This window comes from Juglans microcarpa x Juglans regia, chromosome 2D (assembly GCF_004785595.1).
Source record: "Juglans microcarpa x Juglans regia isolate MS1-56 chromosome 2D, Jm3101_v1.0, whole genome shotgun sequence".
In the NCBI taxonomy this organism is placed as follows: Eukaryota; Viridiplantae; Streptophyta; class Magnoliopsida; order Fagales; family Juglandaceae; genus Juglans; species Juglans microcarpa x Juglans regia.
In genome coordinates, this window is record NC_054596.1 from 40,020,584 (window position 1) to 40,040,619 (window position 20,036).

Sequence of the window (20,036 nt, forward strand, 5' to 3'; positions counted from 1 at the left end):
CGATTAAAGGAATCCAAAAATGTAATATAATATCAAAAACCATCTTTAAAAATAATTGGGTAAAGACCTCAAACATTACTAAATACTAAATTAAGAGGAGCAGACACCCGCTTACAATTAACAAGAAACGGTAATTGCTCACTTTTGAAACTAAGACATGTGGAACATGAGAAAATATACTGACTAGGTACGGTAGGTAAAGAAAACTATGACAAGACGCGACAAACAACTTTAAAGACTGGATGACCCATTCTTGAGTGTCATTGAGAAACTGAGGTATGTCCCCCAATAAGGGCAGTGGGTGAAGAAGCTTTTGTAGAAGTGGAAAGAGTATATAGTCCATGTTTACTTGGCCCACACAGCAGTGTTTTTCCTGTGGCTTGATCCTTTACAAAAAAACAATGTGGATGAAATTCAAAAAAGGTATTAATATTTGCGGTGACTTTTTGAATAAACAGTAAATTTTTCTTAATGTGAGGAAGATGGAGAATATTTTTTAAAAGAAAAGAAATATTAGGATTAGAAAGTCATGTGGTGCCAGTGTGTTTAATAGGTAAGCCCAAATCGTTGCCAATCTGGATCCGTTCTGAGCTAGTGTATTTATCATACTTGATATTCAAGTTGGCCAGAGGTAATATGATATCAGTCACCCGAATCAGAATACCACTAACCATCAAACTGCTGCGAGGGGGCTATGAAAAATGCCTGAATTACAGATGGAGAGTCATTTTGATATGATTCATCGAATCTGTGATAACATATAATTACTATGTGGCTGGTACGATTGTAGACTTGACAGATCTGCTTTAACACTAGAGCGTTTGAAAGGCCACGACCACTTCTGCCTCTGTCACGATTGGTTTTGTTTGAGCCAAAATTAGAACTGCGACCACCATAATGGGAGAAACAACCACCCTAACCACCTCTTCCGCCTCTGGAATGTGAGGCCATATTTGCATTAACAAGATTCAAATCAACTGAAGGTTGGTGTTGTTTCAACCGAAGTTCATGAGCAAGCATGTGACCATAGAGGTCTTCTAGAGAGATCGGATCAACTCTTGTTGTGACCGACGTAATGAGCGAATCGTATTCAAGGCCCAAACCAACTAATAAGAAAGACACCAGCTCGAAATTGTTCAATGGCTAATCTGCAGCGGCAAGGGTATTGACTAAGGTGGTGACTTTTTGGAAATAGTCGGTGATGGAAAGTTTCCCTTTTTGAGTGTTGACAGATGATAGTGGTGGTTCATGGATCGTGCCCGTGATGTAGATGTGAAATGGTTCATGGATCGTGCCCGTGATGTAGATGTGAACATTTATTCTAGATTAGACCAAACTTAGAGGTGTAGCATTTCGTAACATGTGTAAGAATTGTTTCGAAGAGGGAGGAGTTCAAGGCGTTGAGGATGAGTTGGTCCTGCAGAATCCAAGTGGTATATGTCAGATTTGAGACCAACTAATTTGTGTGGTTGGTGAGAAGCAAGGAGGTACATGGAGTGAAGCCGTCAACATAGGCTCATAGCCATGGAGGTTGAGTACTTTGAGGTACGGAACAACTTGTTCTTTCCATAGTAGGTAGTTGTCACATGTGAGTTTGATAGGGACAAAATTGTTGAGAGGGGTAATTGATGGAGGGAAGGTGTTTGATGAAATGATTGGCCGAGTGAAAATAGGAGAAGAGATGGTGGAGTCAAGCGGTTGAGTGCCTTGATCCTCCATGAAAAAAAAAATTGATGCAAGTCAAGAGGCTCTTGATACCATATTGAAGAATAAATTGATCTGAATTATTTTAACTTGCCCCAATTGATACAACCTTGTTTATTTATAAGCAACAATTACAAACATTGTTGGACTATGAATCTATGAATAACAACAACCTAGCGAAGTAGTTTAACTAAGAATCATTAACATCATATTACACTACGAGTAGAACATATCTTCATAATTGCTCAATGTCTTTTGCAGCTAGGAGTCTACTTCTTATCTTGTTAATTGTGTTTGACTGTGCCTGTTCTTGTACTTCTTGTGGCTTATCTTGATCACTTTGAGAGATTGTTTTGTGTTTTGACTTCGGTTTCCTTAACGTGGTGCATTTCATAGAAGAGCTCCATTACCATTACTTTCATGTTCTCGTTTGGAGAAAATAAGAACATTGTCGAGTAACTAGAGCTGAAAAAACACGATCTTTAGAAATATCGGTGTGTGGGGCTCATGCGCAGGAGGGAATGAAATGGGATTGGCTGTATTTTGAATATCCATGACCAAAGAATCTACCAATACCATGTGTGTATGTGTTGGAGGCGTGGTGGTCTTGAACTTGAGTTCAAAAAATATTCTCTCCACCACATATAAGATATTATTAAGGAAAGTTCTATATATCACGTCACATTATTATTTCATTTTTATCTTATTATATAAGATGTAATATATTTATTATTGTTAAATAATCTTTTATTAGATAATTTTGTTATAATCCAACGGTGATAAATAGGATTATTAATATAGGATTAAAGTGGTCAGCATATAACCAACTTTGATGGGCCTCTCCAACGCTAAAGCTTCGGATTCGAAAAGTTTTGTTGGCGACAATTTTTTTCTCGAATTTTGTTCCCATGAATGTGGGCGTAGGTAAAGGGAAAACACCAAAGAGTTAGGTAAGAGGGGAAGTAATTCTGTAGTAAAGTGAAAAATTTCTGAATTTTACTATACAACTTCCACATTTTATATTTTATAAATTTTTAAATTTTTTAATATTTTTTTGAGTTTTTTTTTTAAATTATTTCAAATTTTTTATTTATTATTTATATAATAAATATTTGATAAAAAAAAATAATAAAATTAAAAAAAATATAAGATGTAGAGTATTAAGAAATTGTGAAGATTTATTCAAAATCTCGGCGCTTCCCAACCTTCTGGATGGTGGCCCCGCCAGTAATGGTAATGCCCCTTTATCCTAAGAGTTTTTCATTTACATACCATATACTATATTTATTATTATTTTTTAAAATTTAATTTTTATTTATTTTTATGTATGATGTGTAAATGATGAGTAAAAATTTTTTTTTATCAAAAATAATTGAACTACAGTTTGAATACAAAATAGAAATTAGATAAAAAAAAAAATGTGTGAAAAAAAAATGTGGGTAGGAAAAAACCAAACCATTAATTAAAAAGAAAATGAGAGACAGGGATAGCAGATAGCCAGGAATTAATGAGCAGAGACAGAGGGGTGGTTGTCTTGAGACCCTCTTGACTGACATCACCCTTCCAATTTACCTACCCAAACTGTTTACAAGGACATGAAATTAAGGAGCCCCCCACCAACACCCAATATTATATCCATTTTATATTCTCAGTGCCCACCTTTTTCATCTTCTTATTTATTGTTTCTTTGATTACAGGTTTGGTTCATATCACAATTCTTCCTTTCACGTGATATTTATTTTGCCCTCAACCCTCCTAAATTTGGTTATCTTCCTTTAAATGATTTTGAAACTTGTAAACTAAAAATAAATTTGGTTCATATCATTTCATCTGAATGTAATTAAGGTAGGACGTTTATGGCAAAACGTAGCAAAGCATGTTTTGGGAATTTCCTCATTCAATCTCTTATGTTATGTTTATTCAGATCAGTTCCTTTTCTGTAGTTACATTGAGTTTCCTTTCGGGAATTCACTAGGTACCTACGTAAGTAGTAGTATTGAGAAGAATGTTAGCTACCCCGCCCCCCTTAATGCTTAACTAATTGTATAATATATGTTAATTTATGAATTTATTTTTATAAAAAAATTTTATGATAAAATAATTTCTTAAAAAAAAGTTCATAATATTCCACAGTGCATAATTCTATTATATTCATTTTGCTATGGATAATATAAATTGAAGTATATGAAATATGAATACGTAATTTTAATATTTATCATTAAGAAAAATGATATATACAAGTCTTAAATGTATAATTTTTATATAATCTCTTTATAAAAAGTGAATTTCACTGTAAAAAAATATAAAAAATTATTTTTTTTCGTAATGGAGTCTATAGTTTTATAAAAGACTACTTATACAATACTTTACATTTATAACTTCTACAAATATTACTATATTATTAATTAATGGCGGTGGGAATTAGCTGTGCCTTTATTGATTGGCCCTTCGTCGAACTGCCCATGATTTCCCCTTTCCCTTCACATGATGCAATATCATTATTGATCAGTATACACAATATATTTTTTTTTTGTACGATCTCTGCAAATGATCTTATATGACATTAGCAAAATAAGATTAAGGTCTCTGATTCGTTCAATTAAATAATTCAAATAAATTAACTCATATTCAACATGAAATTAATTTGATGTGCTCAAAACTTAGCTGAAAATTCTTGTTACAATCCACAAACATTACCTGAATCCGACACAAAATTAGCGAGTTAGTGCTTGATAGATTGTATAACTTGTTCAAATAATAAATCAGAATAGGGTTGAAAAGTTTGAATCGCTTAACTAAACGAATTGGGTTCGGATTAATCTATACATGATAGAAATTCAAGCACAAATGCAACATGACAAGGATTTTATAAATTTCGTCAAAATATAAATATATACTAACAGTTATTGACAAAATTGGAAGAATATTATTAGCTAGGGTCCATCCCCCCGATCTTAAAATTAATAGGTATTAATGTTTGGACGAGAGGAGATGATCAATACCTATTTTCTCACCCCAACTAGAAATTAAATATAAAATTAAGAAGCTAGCAAGTAATTAAAATAAGATTAATATGGAAATGAAAACCCAAGAACAAGAAACAACTTGGAAGGAAAGAGGTTGTGAAAAATTTATGAATAGTTTATATCTTAAAGCTGTTCTGCTCTTCTAATTGTCAGATGGGGGAAAAACAAAATCTTCCAACTAACATTTCTGATCATTCTTCTTCCAACCACAAGATTACATGTGAGCATAACTACTACTGATCAAAGTCTGAAACTACTTCTAACTTCCAAGCTTGATCAAGAGTTTCAAGGTTACTTATATCTATAGAGATTCTCAGCTGTTAAAGTCGTCCCCCATGGCTGTTTGCAGCTGCATGCTCGGCTATTGATCTGAAACCCTAAATGGCAACACAGACATACAGTATCTTGACTAACATTATTCCCATACCACTGATACGAAACCTGTTTCTGCTGTTGCTGTTGCTGTTGTTCTTGCTTCAACTCTTGTACGTTGGTAGAAGCATTTTGAGACTGATATGGCCGCAGCCCTATGGAGAGGTCGAGGTTGAGTTCAGGAAACACTTCCTCTGTGGTCACTCCACTGCTGCTGTTCGACTCTTCTGCTGATTCAGTTTCAACCTTTACGTTAGCATTAATAACAGTACTGCCATTAATTGGATTCATGAGTACTTGATCAGGCACTTGCTGCATCAATATTGGAGCCATATAATTTTCCACTTCAAAGAGAGAACATTTGCTGTCGTTGTTTGCACTTCCTTTGTTGTTGCTAATGTTGGTAGTGGTGGCAGTACTGGTCGTTGTTGTGGCGGCGGCGGCGGCGGCGCCGTTGAGTGGACGGTGAGTTTGAGGATCAACTCCACGACTGTAGAGCTTTCTTTTGATGTGAGTGTTCCAATAGTTCTTGATCTCGTTATCAGTTCTTCCTGGTAAGCGCGCGGCAATGAGAGACCATCTGAGATTAAAATAACAAAAGTTTTGATGAGAAAATAAACTTATTGAAACCCACATCAGATTCTGCTTATTTTGGAAGAAGGGCTTGAAGTCCATAAAGGCTTGGTTTAATTAAACAGAAGGGGGAGAAAAAATTGCATGGGATTTAAGTAATATACATTCTGACTTTAAAAAGTAAAAATCAAAAGCAGCTTTTTTTTTTTTCAGAAATAAAAAGGTTAGACTTTCAGAATAATAATCAAAATGACATTAAAAGTTGAAGGGAATATTTATGGCGTACTTGTTTCCAAGTAAGTTGTGAAGGTTGATGATGAGTTCATCTTCTTCTTCAGTGAAGTTTCCTCTCTTAAGATCAGGCCTGAGGTAGTTTATCCACCTTAGTCTACAACTCTTGCCACATCTAAGCAAACCTACATATATGATTCAAGCCAGCCATATATTCCTTAAACACAAAACCCAAAATCTCTCTCTCATCTCTCTCATGTATGTCTGCAGGCAGGTATGTGGGAGAGACAGAGAAAAGGCAGGAAACTTACCTGCAGCTTTTGGAAGAGATCTCCAACAGCCTTCCCCATGAAGTTTGATGTAGTTGATGAGGCGTTCATCTTCCTCTTTGGTCCATGCTCCTTTATTGGTGTGCTCTTTTTCACAGCAAGGAGATCTGCCCATGGCTAGCTGTGGTTGTTCTTCTCTCAGACTCTTCAGAGAGAGAGAGAGGGAGAGAGGGAGAGAGATAGGGGGGATGGAAAAGGAAATGGAAACAAAGGAGGAAGAAGGAATATAAATGGGAGGTGGTGGAGAAGAGGAGGAGGAGGAGAAGGTACTGCAATTGACTCGGGACCCATTTTTAAGTATTTATTTATAATTTATAAGATGTGTGTGTAATGCGGGGCCGGTATGTTATTTGACCGAGTTGGTGAGAAAGACGAGTGGTTGCAATTAAGTTAGTGTTGGATTTGGTAGGTAGCTCTACTTTTTATGTTGTTGGAGTTATTTTTGCTTTATCCTCAAATTCCTCACTCCTCTTTTGCATTTACCCTCCTCAATTTCCTTCTATTTGTAATATTTCCACTTCTCCTAACAAATTGATGAATGCATATCCCACTGTCATTCTTTTCATTATTGTAATTACGAACTTTATGGAAAAAAAAAAACACAAACTAATATTTGATGTGATATTTTAGATCATAAAATTAATATGAAGTCATATCAGTTTATAAATTTATTTTTATATAATATCTAATATGTGGGTGTAAAAGTTCTGATATAAAAATGGCTGCGGATGAGATAATGAGATTGTTGAGGATGTGGAAGAGCAAAACAGTAGTACCACTGCATACGTATTTCCTTTAGTTAAAGACTCTCCAAGCAAAACTTATCCTTTGAAGTCTTTCCTTATCTTTATTTTCCCAACTAGATATGTTTTTGTGGTCTGCCCGGATCCTTTCCACTCCCCTTCTGGCTACAGTATTTCGTTTATTTATGTCCATTCCTAACAAAAGGATTCTAGAAGACCACCTCTACTTACTCCACTACTCTTGTCAATTCAGGATCGATGATGAAAGCTGTAAGTAACAAACTTCCCTACCTTCCATGATTGAGCTTTTAACTGTGCCCACCTACAATTAATATCTTCCATTTCCCGCCCCACTTCATGTTCCTTTATCGTATTATACCTTCCATTCTCTCACTAATTTTATATTTTATTTTTTCTGATCTATTATTTCTTAGGTTCTTTTTAAAAAAAAAAAAATTATTTAGAGTTGATGCAATGATATTAATCATATTGAATACCATAAAAAAAAACTTAAGCGTTTATTCCCTAACACTAATTAGTTTTAAGTGGATTGATGGATCAACATGATCAGTCCGGCAAGTAGTATCAATGCAATAGCAATATGAAAAACGCTTGTTACAAGCGTCCGGTACAAACGTGGTTGACGTGGAGACACTTGATGAGAGAAAGACCGAGTTGATGAGAGGGACAAACCGAGCTGATGGAGCTGGTGAGAGAGAAAGATCGAGCTGATGTGAGAGGAAGAATTCATTTTAAATCTGACGTGACATGGACAACTGCATGCCGGTTGTATTTAACGATTGTATATAAAAGGACTGTAACAATATTATAAGTCATGCATGGATTCGAGTTGCAAAAACCTCATCGCAAGGAATGATTGTTGGGGCAGTGTGTCTACAAATTAATATCGCTAGCTCCCTGCAACAACTCAACATGAGCAGGATAATATATATATATATATATATATATATATATATGTTGTTTATAATTTTTTTTTGTTGGTTATTTTAACAAACATTGATGGATGTTGATGATGAAAATCCAAAATAAGTAACTTGCCTGTATTTTGTTGATTTGCAAAACTATATATGTTACTATATTAAACAGTAATTAATTACTGGTAAGTTGGCCTACTTGACCTCGTTTGCGACCTTTGCTGAATGTCATTGTCCTAAATCATGCGTGGCTGCAATATTATATATATCCTACCCACTCCTGAAATGTGAAATGAAAACTACGTGTTTCTAGAACATGATCATGTGACGTTCCTTGTAATTTTAATTGATATTGAAATTGAAATTTATTTTTTTATTTTTTTATTTTTGTCATTTTCATGAATCAACCAACCCCAGCCAGCTTTCCATATATATAAATAATTGAGCCAACTTAATTCCACAGACACAGAATGTCATTTTAGCCGGCCATGTGAAAAGCTTTATGGGGGAGGGAAGGTAGGTTGGTAAGGGACATCTTCCTAACTTAACTTTTCTTGCTTCTAGAAGAGTTTGATGAAAATAAACTACTCAGAAAATGGAAGAATCTTTTTGAGTTGGTAACCCACCCTCCTCAATTGCTAGCTGCTGCTTGCATGCCAGCTTTGTGTTTCCTGCACCTCTCATGCATGCTAGCTATTCCCATTAATTTCATATATATTCTTGTCTTTTTTGTTCAGTGATCTGGATTAACATTATTCCTTCTTATATTAATATAATATGGTTTCTTTTGAGAACTGTTTGTCAAAAATGAAATATTTCCAGACCCCACCACATGCATTAGGCTGACCAGAAAAGGGAATGATGATATAATTTAAGTAGTACTGATGTTTTTTCTTATTAAATAAAGGGTCGCACATACAGTTTTCAAGTGAGAACTGTAAATAGAATTTCTCACCAGATATACTTGTTTAAAGAGAATAGCCCTTAATGATTTTTTTTTCAACCGAAACGAACTATATGCTAATTTTAAACTTAGTGATATAAATCGTAAAATATCGATTATCATTATAATTATGACGATGATTAATATTAAAGTAGCTAAGTAGCAGCAAGGCCCAATATTTGGGTCAGTTTTGGGCCTGACGGAAAATATCAAACCCAGTTCGGTCTGAACCTTTTGGAAGTTGACGACTCTGAGTAATCGAAGAGTTTAATTAACAGGAAGATGACATTCACTTTACAAATTAATCCAACATAGCTCAGCACTCAGCACATTATCCAATATTCTAAACTCGGAATATCGCAAAACCATAACACTATGGCCTATGCACCAAAATCATTATACATGGGAGTAATTCGGGAGTTTTCTTTGAAGCAACCTACGACTTTATCTCGAATATCTTATGTTAATAAGACCTGATTTGGATAGTAAGAGTCGCTCATTTCATCTCGTCTCATCACATCTCATTCTAATATCTAAATATTTTTTAATTTTTAATTTTCAACGTTTTCATTTAATCATTACCTAATCATTACTTTATCAAATTTCTAAATAAAACACAAAAAATAAATCAGGGAATGTGTGGAAAAGTTTTTCATCTCATCTCTTTCTCAAATATCATTCAAACACAAATACTTTCAATTTAATCATTACAATTTTTCTAAATTTTCAAAAAAATAAAAAACAAAATAATTAAACTTTTTTAAATCTCACAACAAAAATAATATTAAAAATTTATATTATAACAATATTTTAACTTTATAATATTTTTATTCAATTTTTTCTCTCTCATTTGTCAAAAATTTATAAAACATCTTAATTCAAATTATTTCACTATTATTTACAAATTATTTTTTTTATTATTTACAATGATCTTATATAATGTCAGCATCCAAACGAATCCTAAATAAAAAACATAAAAAAAAAAAAAAAAAAAAAAAATCTTGAACAGCCCGGCTCTACCTGATCATGAAAAATAATAAGATAAAAAACAAAAACATGTCATTTCAGTAAAACCTTTGTGTTGGGTTTTGTACACAACACATATTCGTTTTGGTAGGTGCCCCTTGTTGGACCAAGATACTAGGATTCTTTGCCCCTATCTACTGTTTTTGGTGGGCTTCTCATTCGGCCTTTGTATTTGGATGGATGCCTTTGTTTTCTTCCTTCTTACTTTCCTTCTTTCTTTTTTTCTCATGGAATATATTCTCATTGCCGGGAAGAAAAGGAAAAAGAAGCAAAAAAAAAAAAAAAAAAACTAAAATCTTGAGTTATTTCCTTACCATGACCTTCTTCTGCTTTAGCCTAAAGACTGCACCGCAAATGCAAAGAATCCCACAAATTGAATCACATGCCAGGTGAGGCACATGGTTCTTCCATCGGTTGAGTCCTTCCATGCATTATTGGTAGACCATCAGTTCAGAATGATGCCTACTACTATTATTCATCATTTCATTTGTGTCAGTCTCGGAGATCAGATGCATGCATAAAAAGAGTGGCATTGGGCATAATTGGATCCCAAAAGCTCTGTAACAAATTAAGTCAAGTGTGCATACATGCACCCACGTGCCATGAGCAAGAGCATGCTTGTCCCTCTCGGTCTTACCATAATTTCTGTTAGGGGTGGCTAGCACTACTTCCCCGTACCCCGCCCCCGCCTCGGGGCGGGGGTGGCCCCTGGGTTGAGGGGGCTGGGTGCGGTCCGTCACTTTTTTATTTAAAAAAAAATATTATATTTATTTTATTTATAAATTATTTATAAATGTAAATGTAATTAAAAATATATTTTTAATCTAAATTATAAATTTAAATTTTATAAATATGACTATAATTTAAAAAATATGTATTTAAATTTTATAAATATGACTATAATTTAAAAACTATGTCATTTTTAAATTTGCTAGTGCATATTTTATGTAAATTGTAGTTTATTAATTTTTAAACTATGTAATTTTTAAATTTGCCAATACATATGTTTTGAACAAGTCTAACAAATTATAATATATATTTATATATACACAATTTGTAAAATATAAATATATATTTATGTTTATATATATATATGTATATAATATATATATATATAAAAAAATGTAAGCGGGGGCAGAGAATGGGAAATGCAGGAAGGGGCAGCGGAGGTAGAGCCCTGCTGCCCACCCTTAATTTCTGTCACCGGGACTCTCCATTTCTAATGCCACTATAGATCACAAATATAAAAATGACTTTTTATAATTTTAGGGTGCCCATATACTACTTTTAAAAAAATGGAGCACGCTAGATCCACATGAAATTTTTTTTTATTTTTTTTTTTGACGGATTCTATTTTTTCAAAATTATTGAATAGAATTTGCACATCTTAAAACTATATCTTTCAAAATGACGTCATATCTCGGGTGAGAGTGATGATCAGAACCCTTCACATGTAATTGCATGCCTATATGGAGACATACTTTATTGCATGAAATAATTTCACCATTTATTATATATAATAGAATTACTCGTTCCACAAAGAAAACGACACACAGGCCATCAAGTTCGTTTCATCCTTTCCCTCACAGAGTGAAGATTTTCCTTTGAATTTTAGTGTAAAAAGTAATCATCAATGCGTAGGAACCACTTTCCCACTCTTCTTTCTCTTGAAGCCAATATTTACTCATAAAAAAACAATTGTATTGCAATTTGTATGATCCCTCCTTCATCGTTTACTCATTAAATAATTAGAAAACTTCCAAAATGCCCACACGTACCAGGCACTAGTAATCATGTTTCTATCATGTATAGACGCATGTAGATGGTCGAATCGATTACGTTTACTGGTGTCTCCAAATCATCATGCCTTTAAGGGCCCACCTCTCTTGCTCTCGTGTCGAAAGATTAATGGGCCTTGCTCATAAGTCATTGGGCGGCCGGTACCACTGGGCTTGGTCCAAATTCTTTAGCTTTTCTATCAACTTGTTGCTTTCGGGAGGCCAGGATGTTGGGTGGTCATGTAAATCTCTCAACTCCAAAATCTAATTCGAAGCGGTGAAACTTATAAACAGACCACCAGCCTATCTTAATGTTTAAATTAAATATGTGTGTTTAAATAGAATAACAAAATTAAAAAATTACGTATTGATTAAGTGAAAGTGTATGGTGTAAGGTTTTCTTATAGTATTTCTCTTTTTCTCACTTAAAGATCAAAACCTATCAACTCTGGAATTTGCCGGGTGTTGAATAAATAGGATGGGGATTGAAGAACATGGCTAATTGAGGAAAGGAAAGAAAGTTGGCTCCCCATATATATTTAATGCTTGTTTGAAGTTCTACAGAGAGGAGTGTCATCAGTTCACTCTATGTATATTGATGGAAGAGGGCAAAACAACGTGGAGTCAATTCTCAAGCACGCAGCAAATAGGCATTAAAGGATTGGGAAATTGCTCTCTGCCCTTTGGACCACTATGCTGAGAAATAATCTCATATTGCCTGTGAATAAAATCTTGGACATGTTTATAAGCAATGAGCAATTCTCTCTTGTAGAACTGGTTTTTTAATATGAGTTAGGCCCATAAATTTTTTCATGGTATTAGAGTCTACTACAAGACGAATGGGGCCCACACTACTTACCCCGTGACAAGAACCAGAAAAAATATTGACCTGCACGTGAGGGAGGGTATTGAGGAATAATCACACATTGCTTGTGGATAAGGTATTGGGCATATTTATAAGTAATGATCAATCCTCTCTTGTAGAATTTGTTTTTTAAGATGAGTTAGGTCTATAAATTTCTTCACACCACACGCATAATAATCATGATGCCAACTGAGGGCACACCTGCTTGCTGCAGCTGCATTGCTGCTATATTTCTTTCTAATGCCAACCATATAATATTCTTTGGTGCATGCATGCTTTCGCCGCTCACTTAATTTCACTTTGCCAGATCAGAGAGTGATCTTTTGTCATGTCATTTTGACATAAACAAAACATTTTAAGAGAAAATTAAAAGAAGTTTAAGGGACAAGGTTGGTGCTGATCCATTCATGGTACGTACCAATTTAAACTTTAAGAATGTCTCTCTCTCTCACTTTGGATACCACCTTGCCATTCGTTATCATACTTCATTGTGTTAAGCTTTGGAGGAATTCCTTTTATAATATGTTGGCAAATCTTGATTCTTGATCAAGAATGAGATGAAAACCCAACGCATATTCACATTCTTTATCAAAGTAAAGAAGCTAGGGAAACAACCATGCACTTTAATAAGGTAAAGTGGCATTCTCAATGATGACCATCCACTTTTTTTTTTTTTTAACAAGATAAAGAAAAGAAAACCACTTCTGGCTCTGTTCATGCCTAAAAAGTCTCAATAGTGGGGGAGAAAGCGAAATAATTTAATTAAATCATTATTAAATGGATTATAGAATGCAAAGCAAATTGGGTTTAAGGATGAAAATCAGTGCTGAAAAACAAAAAACAAATAAAAGTTTCAGGACAATGAGTATCTCATGGGTCCAAGATGTCTCTCCTTGTCATGTTTTGGACATGTCCAACCGTGGCTTGCACAGTTAAGGAAGCTGGACAAAGCAGGAAGGCCATAGCCAAGGAGATGACACTAGAGGGCGTGAGGGGCTGAGGCACATGGTTCGAGGTTGAAGTTGGTTTTAAAGAATAATATCTTACTGTTAAACCAGCCATTCAAACGTTCAAAAGCACTTGGAAATGCGATAATGATTATCTAGTGATTATAATTTCACAGCAATCTTGATGGGAAGTATAATGCTAAAGTTCCAAACCTGGTCTTGAAGATAGTGGCTTTATCGAAATGGAAGAAAGCACAGATTACACTTTTAAGAAGACGACACGATAAGAAAGGTACATTCCAAATTTGAAACCGACTTTTGAACGGGATCTATGGCTTTTCTTTTTTCTCAACTACATCAGTTCAACTTTCTACAGTTTAAAGGTCTTGAAGATAATTAAACTGAGCTACAATCCCGAAAATGAACACCCCCCACCCTTGTACACTTCTCCTACCCCCTACACATTCTACACATCCTATGTATAGTGGATAATAAAAATTTAACATGTTTTATGTGATATGTTAGATCTATTTTATAATAAAAATAATTTTATAATTTAATATATTCAAAATGGTAATTTAACAAGTGGCGATTCTAAATTTGAATCTTAACTCTACTCTCATCTTTTATACAGTGAATTATCGCATTAAAATTTCAAGTCACGAAGATTTAATAATTAAAAATTTAATTAAATAATATTCATATTTAATAAACAGCCACAAAATGTATAATTAAACATTCAGGTGAAAAAAAAAAAAAACCCAAACCACTTTCAACAAATATATTTGCTTCCCTATCTATAATCAACAAACCCCAATCTTCAAGCTCCGATGGCAATGATATACTTGGATGCAGGAATTAAGCAGAGCGGTCTTACTCTTATCTTTCTTTTCCCATTTCCTCTTAAAAGAAATCATTCAATCAGAAGAAGGCTTGATCTTCAAACGGTAAAGGAGCTTTTTCTTCTTGGAGGTAGGATTATCAATGGTGAGTACCACCTTGCCAGGTTCACCAATCTTGAAACTGTTGCAAACAACTGGTTCTTCAGATGAGGCCACCTTCCTAGCCTTCTGAATGATCACAGTGTAATTCTCTTCAGCGCTTGGCACAAATTCTGCACCGTAGCTCACCTCCCATCCCACTACTCGGACTTCCCAAGCAAGAAGGCAGGACTGCATCAAGTGGGTATTATTCAACACGAGTACTTGGATAACAATTGGTATCATTTATTAACAACTCGAACGCAAGCTACTGACTTTTTAACCAGACAAGTTTCTGCAGAAAATTTCACAAATGATATGCTTTGACCTATTGAGAAAGTGCCATATCTTCATATCACAAAGTAATGTACGACATGAGGCGTAGCCCATTGAGGGTTTGTTCTAAGCCTATGGACTTTAATATGCTGTACAATTAATGCAGTTAAAAGATACCGTTTCCCTATATATATAAATGGCACCAGTACAGTATATATGTCACCAAACAGGGTTCAGAGAATCCAAGAAAAGATTCCCTATTTTCAATAACACAAGACAATACAAAATTTCAAATGCTAGCTTGTAGTATGACAGAGAATGTTTCACCTCAGTAACTGGAAATTCCACGATGTGTTTTGCTGCAGGCCTAACAGTTATCTCATTTACAGCATCTGTTGTGCCAAATTCACCATCTTTGCTCAGTCCTCCATATTTGACTGGTACCTGCTCTGCAGCTATGTACCTGTATTTTCAAATTCAATCCAATTTAGACTCACATGGCAAACTCTTTTGTTTTCTGGGTGGTAAAATATCCAAAGCCACAAGTAAAAAAAGAAAATTTGGTGCTCACCCCAAAAGGGTCCCTACAGACTTAGAAGGGCCAGCAAACACAAATTTGCTTTTGGTTCTCTGGGTTAGGAATGGGCTTATCATTCTATTGACCGCCAGGTACCACCAAGGGACATTGATAAACACCTAAAAAACATCCAAACCCTAAATTAAAACAGCAAATAACATTGCAGAAGTTACATAGAATAGAAGTGGGATTATATAGCAAAATATACCTGTTTGGCTACAAATTCAGGATAATTATCTTGGAGCAGGTGTAGGGCCTGTTTTGTTGCTTGTCTAAGCTCCCGCTTTCCAGGTCCTGGAGAATTCTTCAAATCATTGACCTGAACAATAGTGCAAATACCACCAGGGTTGAAATCCAACTTCCGGATACTCCTTTCCAGGAATTGAATCCTCCACCTCAAGAACTTCTGTCTCTTCTCTTCATCAGAAAATGTTTTCTGGTAAAGCTCCTTGTTCTGGAATTCCCCGTAGACATTGTAGCACACAGGGTGTCCTTCCTTATCAAAGCCGTGCATGAACACCACCTTCTCTAAATCATTACCCAGGTCTTCTTCTAGCAACTCTTCGATCCCAAACTCTTTCCTCCAGCGCACCGTGTTCTTGATCATGGTGAATGCATCTTTCACCTTGAAATCTCTTGCTCGGAGAAATTTCAAGAGAATGACATCGCTTCTCTCATCGGCGAGGAGTGGGATCCCCCAGATGGATACTTCGTCCGGAGGCAGAGGAGCCGAATCCTCAGCTTTGGCATCTTTTTCTTCCGCCTCCGATGGTGCAGCAGCCTTCTGATCCTCCGCGTTGTTTGCTGGAGGTGGATGAGGCTGCTCCTGTTGAACTGAAGAAGAGACCGCCACAATGGTCTCTTCTATGGCTTCCACAGTCTTTGCACCATCATCATCTACGGCATCAGCGGCAGCCTTCTTTTCAATGACCTCCGTTGCCACTACCGTTTCTGTTACTTGTTCTGCAACTGTTTCTTCATTCTCCGGTTCCGCCTTCTTCTCTGCTCCTTCCTTGGTTTCTTCTGGAGTTTCTGATTCTGGCTTTGCGGGTTCTTCCGATGCCATTGGAGGAACATCAGCGGCCACTTCGGCTGGCTTTTCTTCAGCAGGCTTCTGATCCTCCTTTTCCTCTACAGCCGCTGGCTTTTCTTCTTCTTTGGGGGGTGGTGGCGGTGGAGATGAAGTCAGAGTAGTGAATTCATGCTTGTTGAGAGCATCTTGGATAAGCTGCTTAAGCTCTTCAAGTGCTTTCTTCTCGATGTCGGGAAGGTCAGCAACTCTGGTGCTCTCTTCTTTGAAGGAACCCGATTGAGGGATCTTCGCATCGGTGTCACCCGGTTTCGGCAACTCAGTCCCTTCTGCCGCAGGCTCCTCCTCAACGGGATTGGGCTTCGGGGCTCCTCAGCCTCTGGCACATGAGGTTGCTCTTTCTCTACAGTGGCGGCAGCTTTCTCAGACTGTGGAACATCAGTGACCACCACCTCTTCTTCTTCGACTAATGCCAATGTCTCTTGGGGTTGCTTTTGAACTTCATCAGCCATGGCGATTGATTCTTTAGTTCCCACAACTGTAAACTGCTAATAGATAGAGAGAGAGGGAGAGTGTTCTCAAACTATATATATAAGAGAGAGAAGTTGAGAATCTTGAGATATAGAGAGAGAGAGAGAGAGAGAGAGAGAGAAGTCGAGTGGGTTGAGGGAAAGGGTCGTGGGATGGAGTTTTAAAGAGAGGAGGTTATGGGCTTATGGCCTTGGCCCTCGTTTGTGTTGTGGGGTCGTGGTGGTTTGTATAGTGAAGGGTGGACCAGGCTGCCAGGGTTTAAATATGGATTAAGATATCAGGTTTAAATTTGAAAATTCAATGCATAATTAATTATTAGGCGGATTTTGGAGAAGCGATAGCACGCTACTTTCATTTTATATTATATATTATGTAATTATAAAGAATAATGCTACAAGATTAAAATGTGCAAGACTTTATAAAATTATTTTCTAATTAAAAATATTTATTTAAGTACTAATTGAAATTAACATGACTCCGAGAATACCTAATAATTATTTAATTTTAAACGGAAAAAATATAGATACACAAATTAAATTTTATAATATTTATCAAGTCTTACAAATCTATAGGACAACAATAAATAATATATAAAAAAAAAACAATAAATAATATAAAGCACACTTTCATTTATAAATAATATTTAGACAGCTAACAGTGTTCTATTAGGCGGGACCTCATGATGCTTTGCCTCATTGGCATTGTAACGGGGTTTTTTTTATATAAAAAAAAAAAACAGAGAGAGAGAGAAAGGTTCTTTGTGTGCTGTGAGGGGTTGAGATGAAGTGTGAAGGGCCTATGGACAGTGTGAAATTAGGCAAAAGTGGCCCAAAAAAGTTTTAAAAATATGAACGTTGGATGGATGGATGCCTTGGATCCATTGCGGTCGTTCAGAGGTCATTCTATCTTAGCTGTTTCTGTAATCTTAACCGTTAAAGCTGTGGAACCCTCCACTTAAGGAGGCCCCCATATATATCATGACTTGGACTACCCCTTTGCAAAGTTGCTCTCAACAACTATACTGCCATCAATTGCTGCTATTCCTCAATTGCTTGGCACATTTCTTCACGATAGTTTGAGATTATCATGACAATTTCTTTTTTGTTTTTCTTTTTTAAATGCTTCGTAAATGTTGTAGACCCTATTTTATATAGAGAAATATTTTAACTATAAATAGATTACATAAAAATAATCTCACAAATTGATATGTTTTTATATAATTTGTCAGATTATAAAATTATTTTTATTATAAAATAGATCTAACGGATCACATAAAACTACATCAGTTTGTATAATCTATTTGTAGCTATAGCAGTCATCTTTTATATATTTATCTCTCTCACTCTAAGTTCTAAAATTTGGATATAAACTTTAAAATATCTTAATCTCATTATATATATCCTGTTAAAAAAATGAACGAGCTAAATTGATTATGGAGAAAAATAATGACATGTTATGATGTTGCTCCATACTTTTGAATTCTTTGGAAAATTTGATAATGTAAAGGTGGGATTTTAAATTTAAAACATTTCGTACCTTATCAAACGTGTTCATTCATTAACATGTGGCGTGGGCATGCTCTTGAAATGAGCGAGGGAAAAGACGCCGTTGCCTTTGCCAATTGCCATGCGGATAAAGGGCAATAATTTTTTTTGGTAGTGCGTGGTAATTTCACCTCCAGATCTGATTAGTTGAAGAAGGGAAAAATAAATAAATATTTTAACAAAAAATAGACAAATAAACGCAAAGACGAAATGCCTTATATTTACATTTGGATTGAATTTAATAAATACATAAAACAAATGAATCTATAAAAAATGTGAAACTTAAAAAAAAGGAAAAATGGCAACACGTTTATAAATCAAGAAGAAGGGCATATTACTCTTCATTGGTAATGGAGTTTTCATGGTTGTTGTGGTACTGTCACATGTACTTTGCAATGGTAGTAGTTTTCATTGGTTCAAAGTACTTATTTCAATTCCCTCGCTGGTTTCAATTTGATTATTTTCCCACGGTGTATTCATCTCCCGAAGTAAAAAATAATATTACTTTTCATCTTAATTTTCATCATTTTATGATGTTGTATTAAATGATTAAAAATTATTTATTATATTTCACTTATAAACATATCATCTAATATCACATTATGAGATGATAAGAAAATAGATGATAAATATATTTTTTCATAAAGAAATTCTGTAATTGTGTTTAGAGAATGTGTCATATTAGATAAGTTTTACTACACAACCTCCACCACACTCTACACTCCACATTTTTTTAAATTTTTTTATTTTTTAATATTTTTTTTAGTTTATTTTTTTAAAATTATTTTAAATTTTCTATTTATTATTTATATAATAAATATTTAATAAAAGAAAAAATTAATAAAAATTAAAAAAAATGTGGAGTGTGGAGTGTTAGAGGTTGTGAAGATTATTTGGTATTAGATATAGTTTTATAATATGTAAGCGCCATGCACTTGTCCACCATTAAAAATAAAATTTTTCATATTAACTTCAGATTTGTCCACTTTTTTTTGTACAATTCATTCTCCATAAAGGAATTCCGCAATTCCAATTTCAAATCATAATTCATACACAGGAGGCACTCAGTACGTACCATTGCAACCCATCCGTAGGAATTCCATGATTCTGAAATGGGCCGACGATATAAAGTATTGGGCCAGGCCCAAAATGGATTCTCCCAAAATTCCATAGTTAACTAATACCTTCAGTTTCCTTCTGCGCGGTCCAATTGGGTTGCATACTTGGGCAGCAGTTGGGCTTGGAGAGACGTTTAATATATTTTATAATATATATTTTAAAATAAAATATCTTATTAAAAAATATCTTATGTTTATAAGATAAGATTATGTAATATTTTATGAAAAGTAACTGTGTTTATCATTTTTCCAATAAAATCAGTATTCTTGAGCAAACAGACAAACTGTGGCGGCAAATTTGACAGTTTTTTCTTTGACTAATCGAAAAGATGGGGCGCATAATGATAGACAACGATTGACAAGATGGGCGTGAACTGTATTGGTCATGGCACATGTGCCTCCCCACATGCTACGCATAACGTCCGAGTTTCATGTCTCTCTTTTTTATGGCATTGTTTTTGTTTTCGAATAAATACGACATTTTCTTTTACCAATGCTGCACGTATTT

The 20,036-nt window shown here is 34.9% G+C and overlaps 2 protein-coding genes across 2 annotated transcripts; both read right to left on the bottom strand.

The window, feature by feature from the left end:
* Nucleotides 1–4,834: 4,834 nt before the first annotated feature.
* On the bottom strand, nt 4,835–6,515 carry LOC121248919 (myb-related protein 308-like). Its single transcript, XM_041147529.1, has 3 exons — nt 6,218–6,515; nt 5,962–6,091; nt 4,835–5,682 (listed from the first exon to the last, which is right to left on the bottom strand). Exons 1-3 carry the CDS (start codon nt 6,348–6,350, stop codon nt 5,022–5,024), a joined length of 924 nt encoding a protein of 307 aa, XP_041003463.1. The 5' UTR covers nt 6,351–6,515; the 3' UTR covers nt 4,835–5,021.
* Nucleotides 6,516–14,356: 7,841 nt separating this feature from the next.
* On the bottom strand, nt 14,357–17,027 carry LOC121248921 (patellin-3-like). The gene is given in 5 exon segments (XM_041147530.1): nt 14,357–14,644; nt 15,056–15,191; nt 15,300–15,424; nt 15,514–16,700; nt 16,703–17,027. Coding segments are annotated over 5 exon segments (1,848 nt in total). The 5' UTR covers nt 16,848–17,027; the 3' UTR covers nt 14,357–14,389.
* Nucleotides 17,028–20,036: the final 3,009 nt, after the last annotated feature.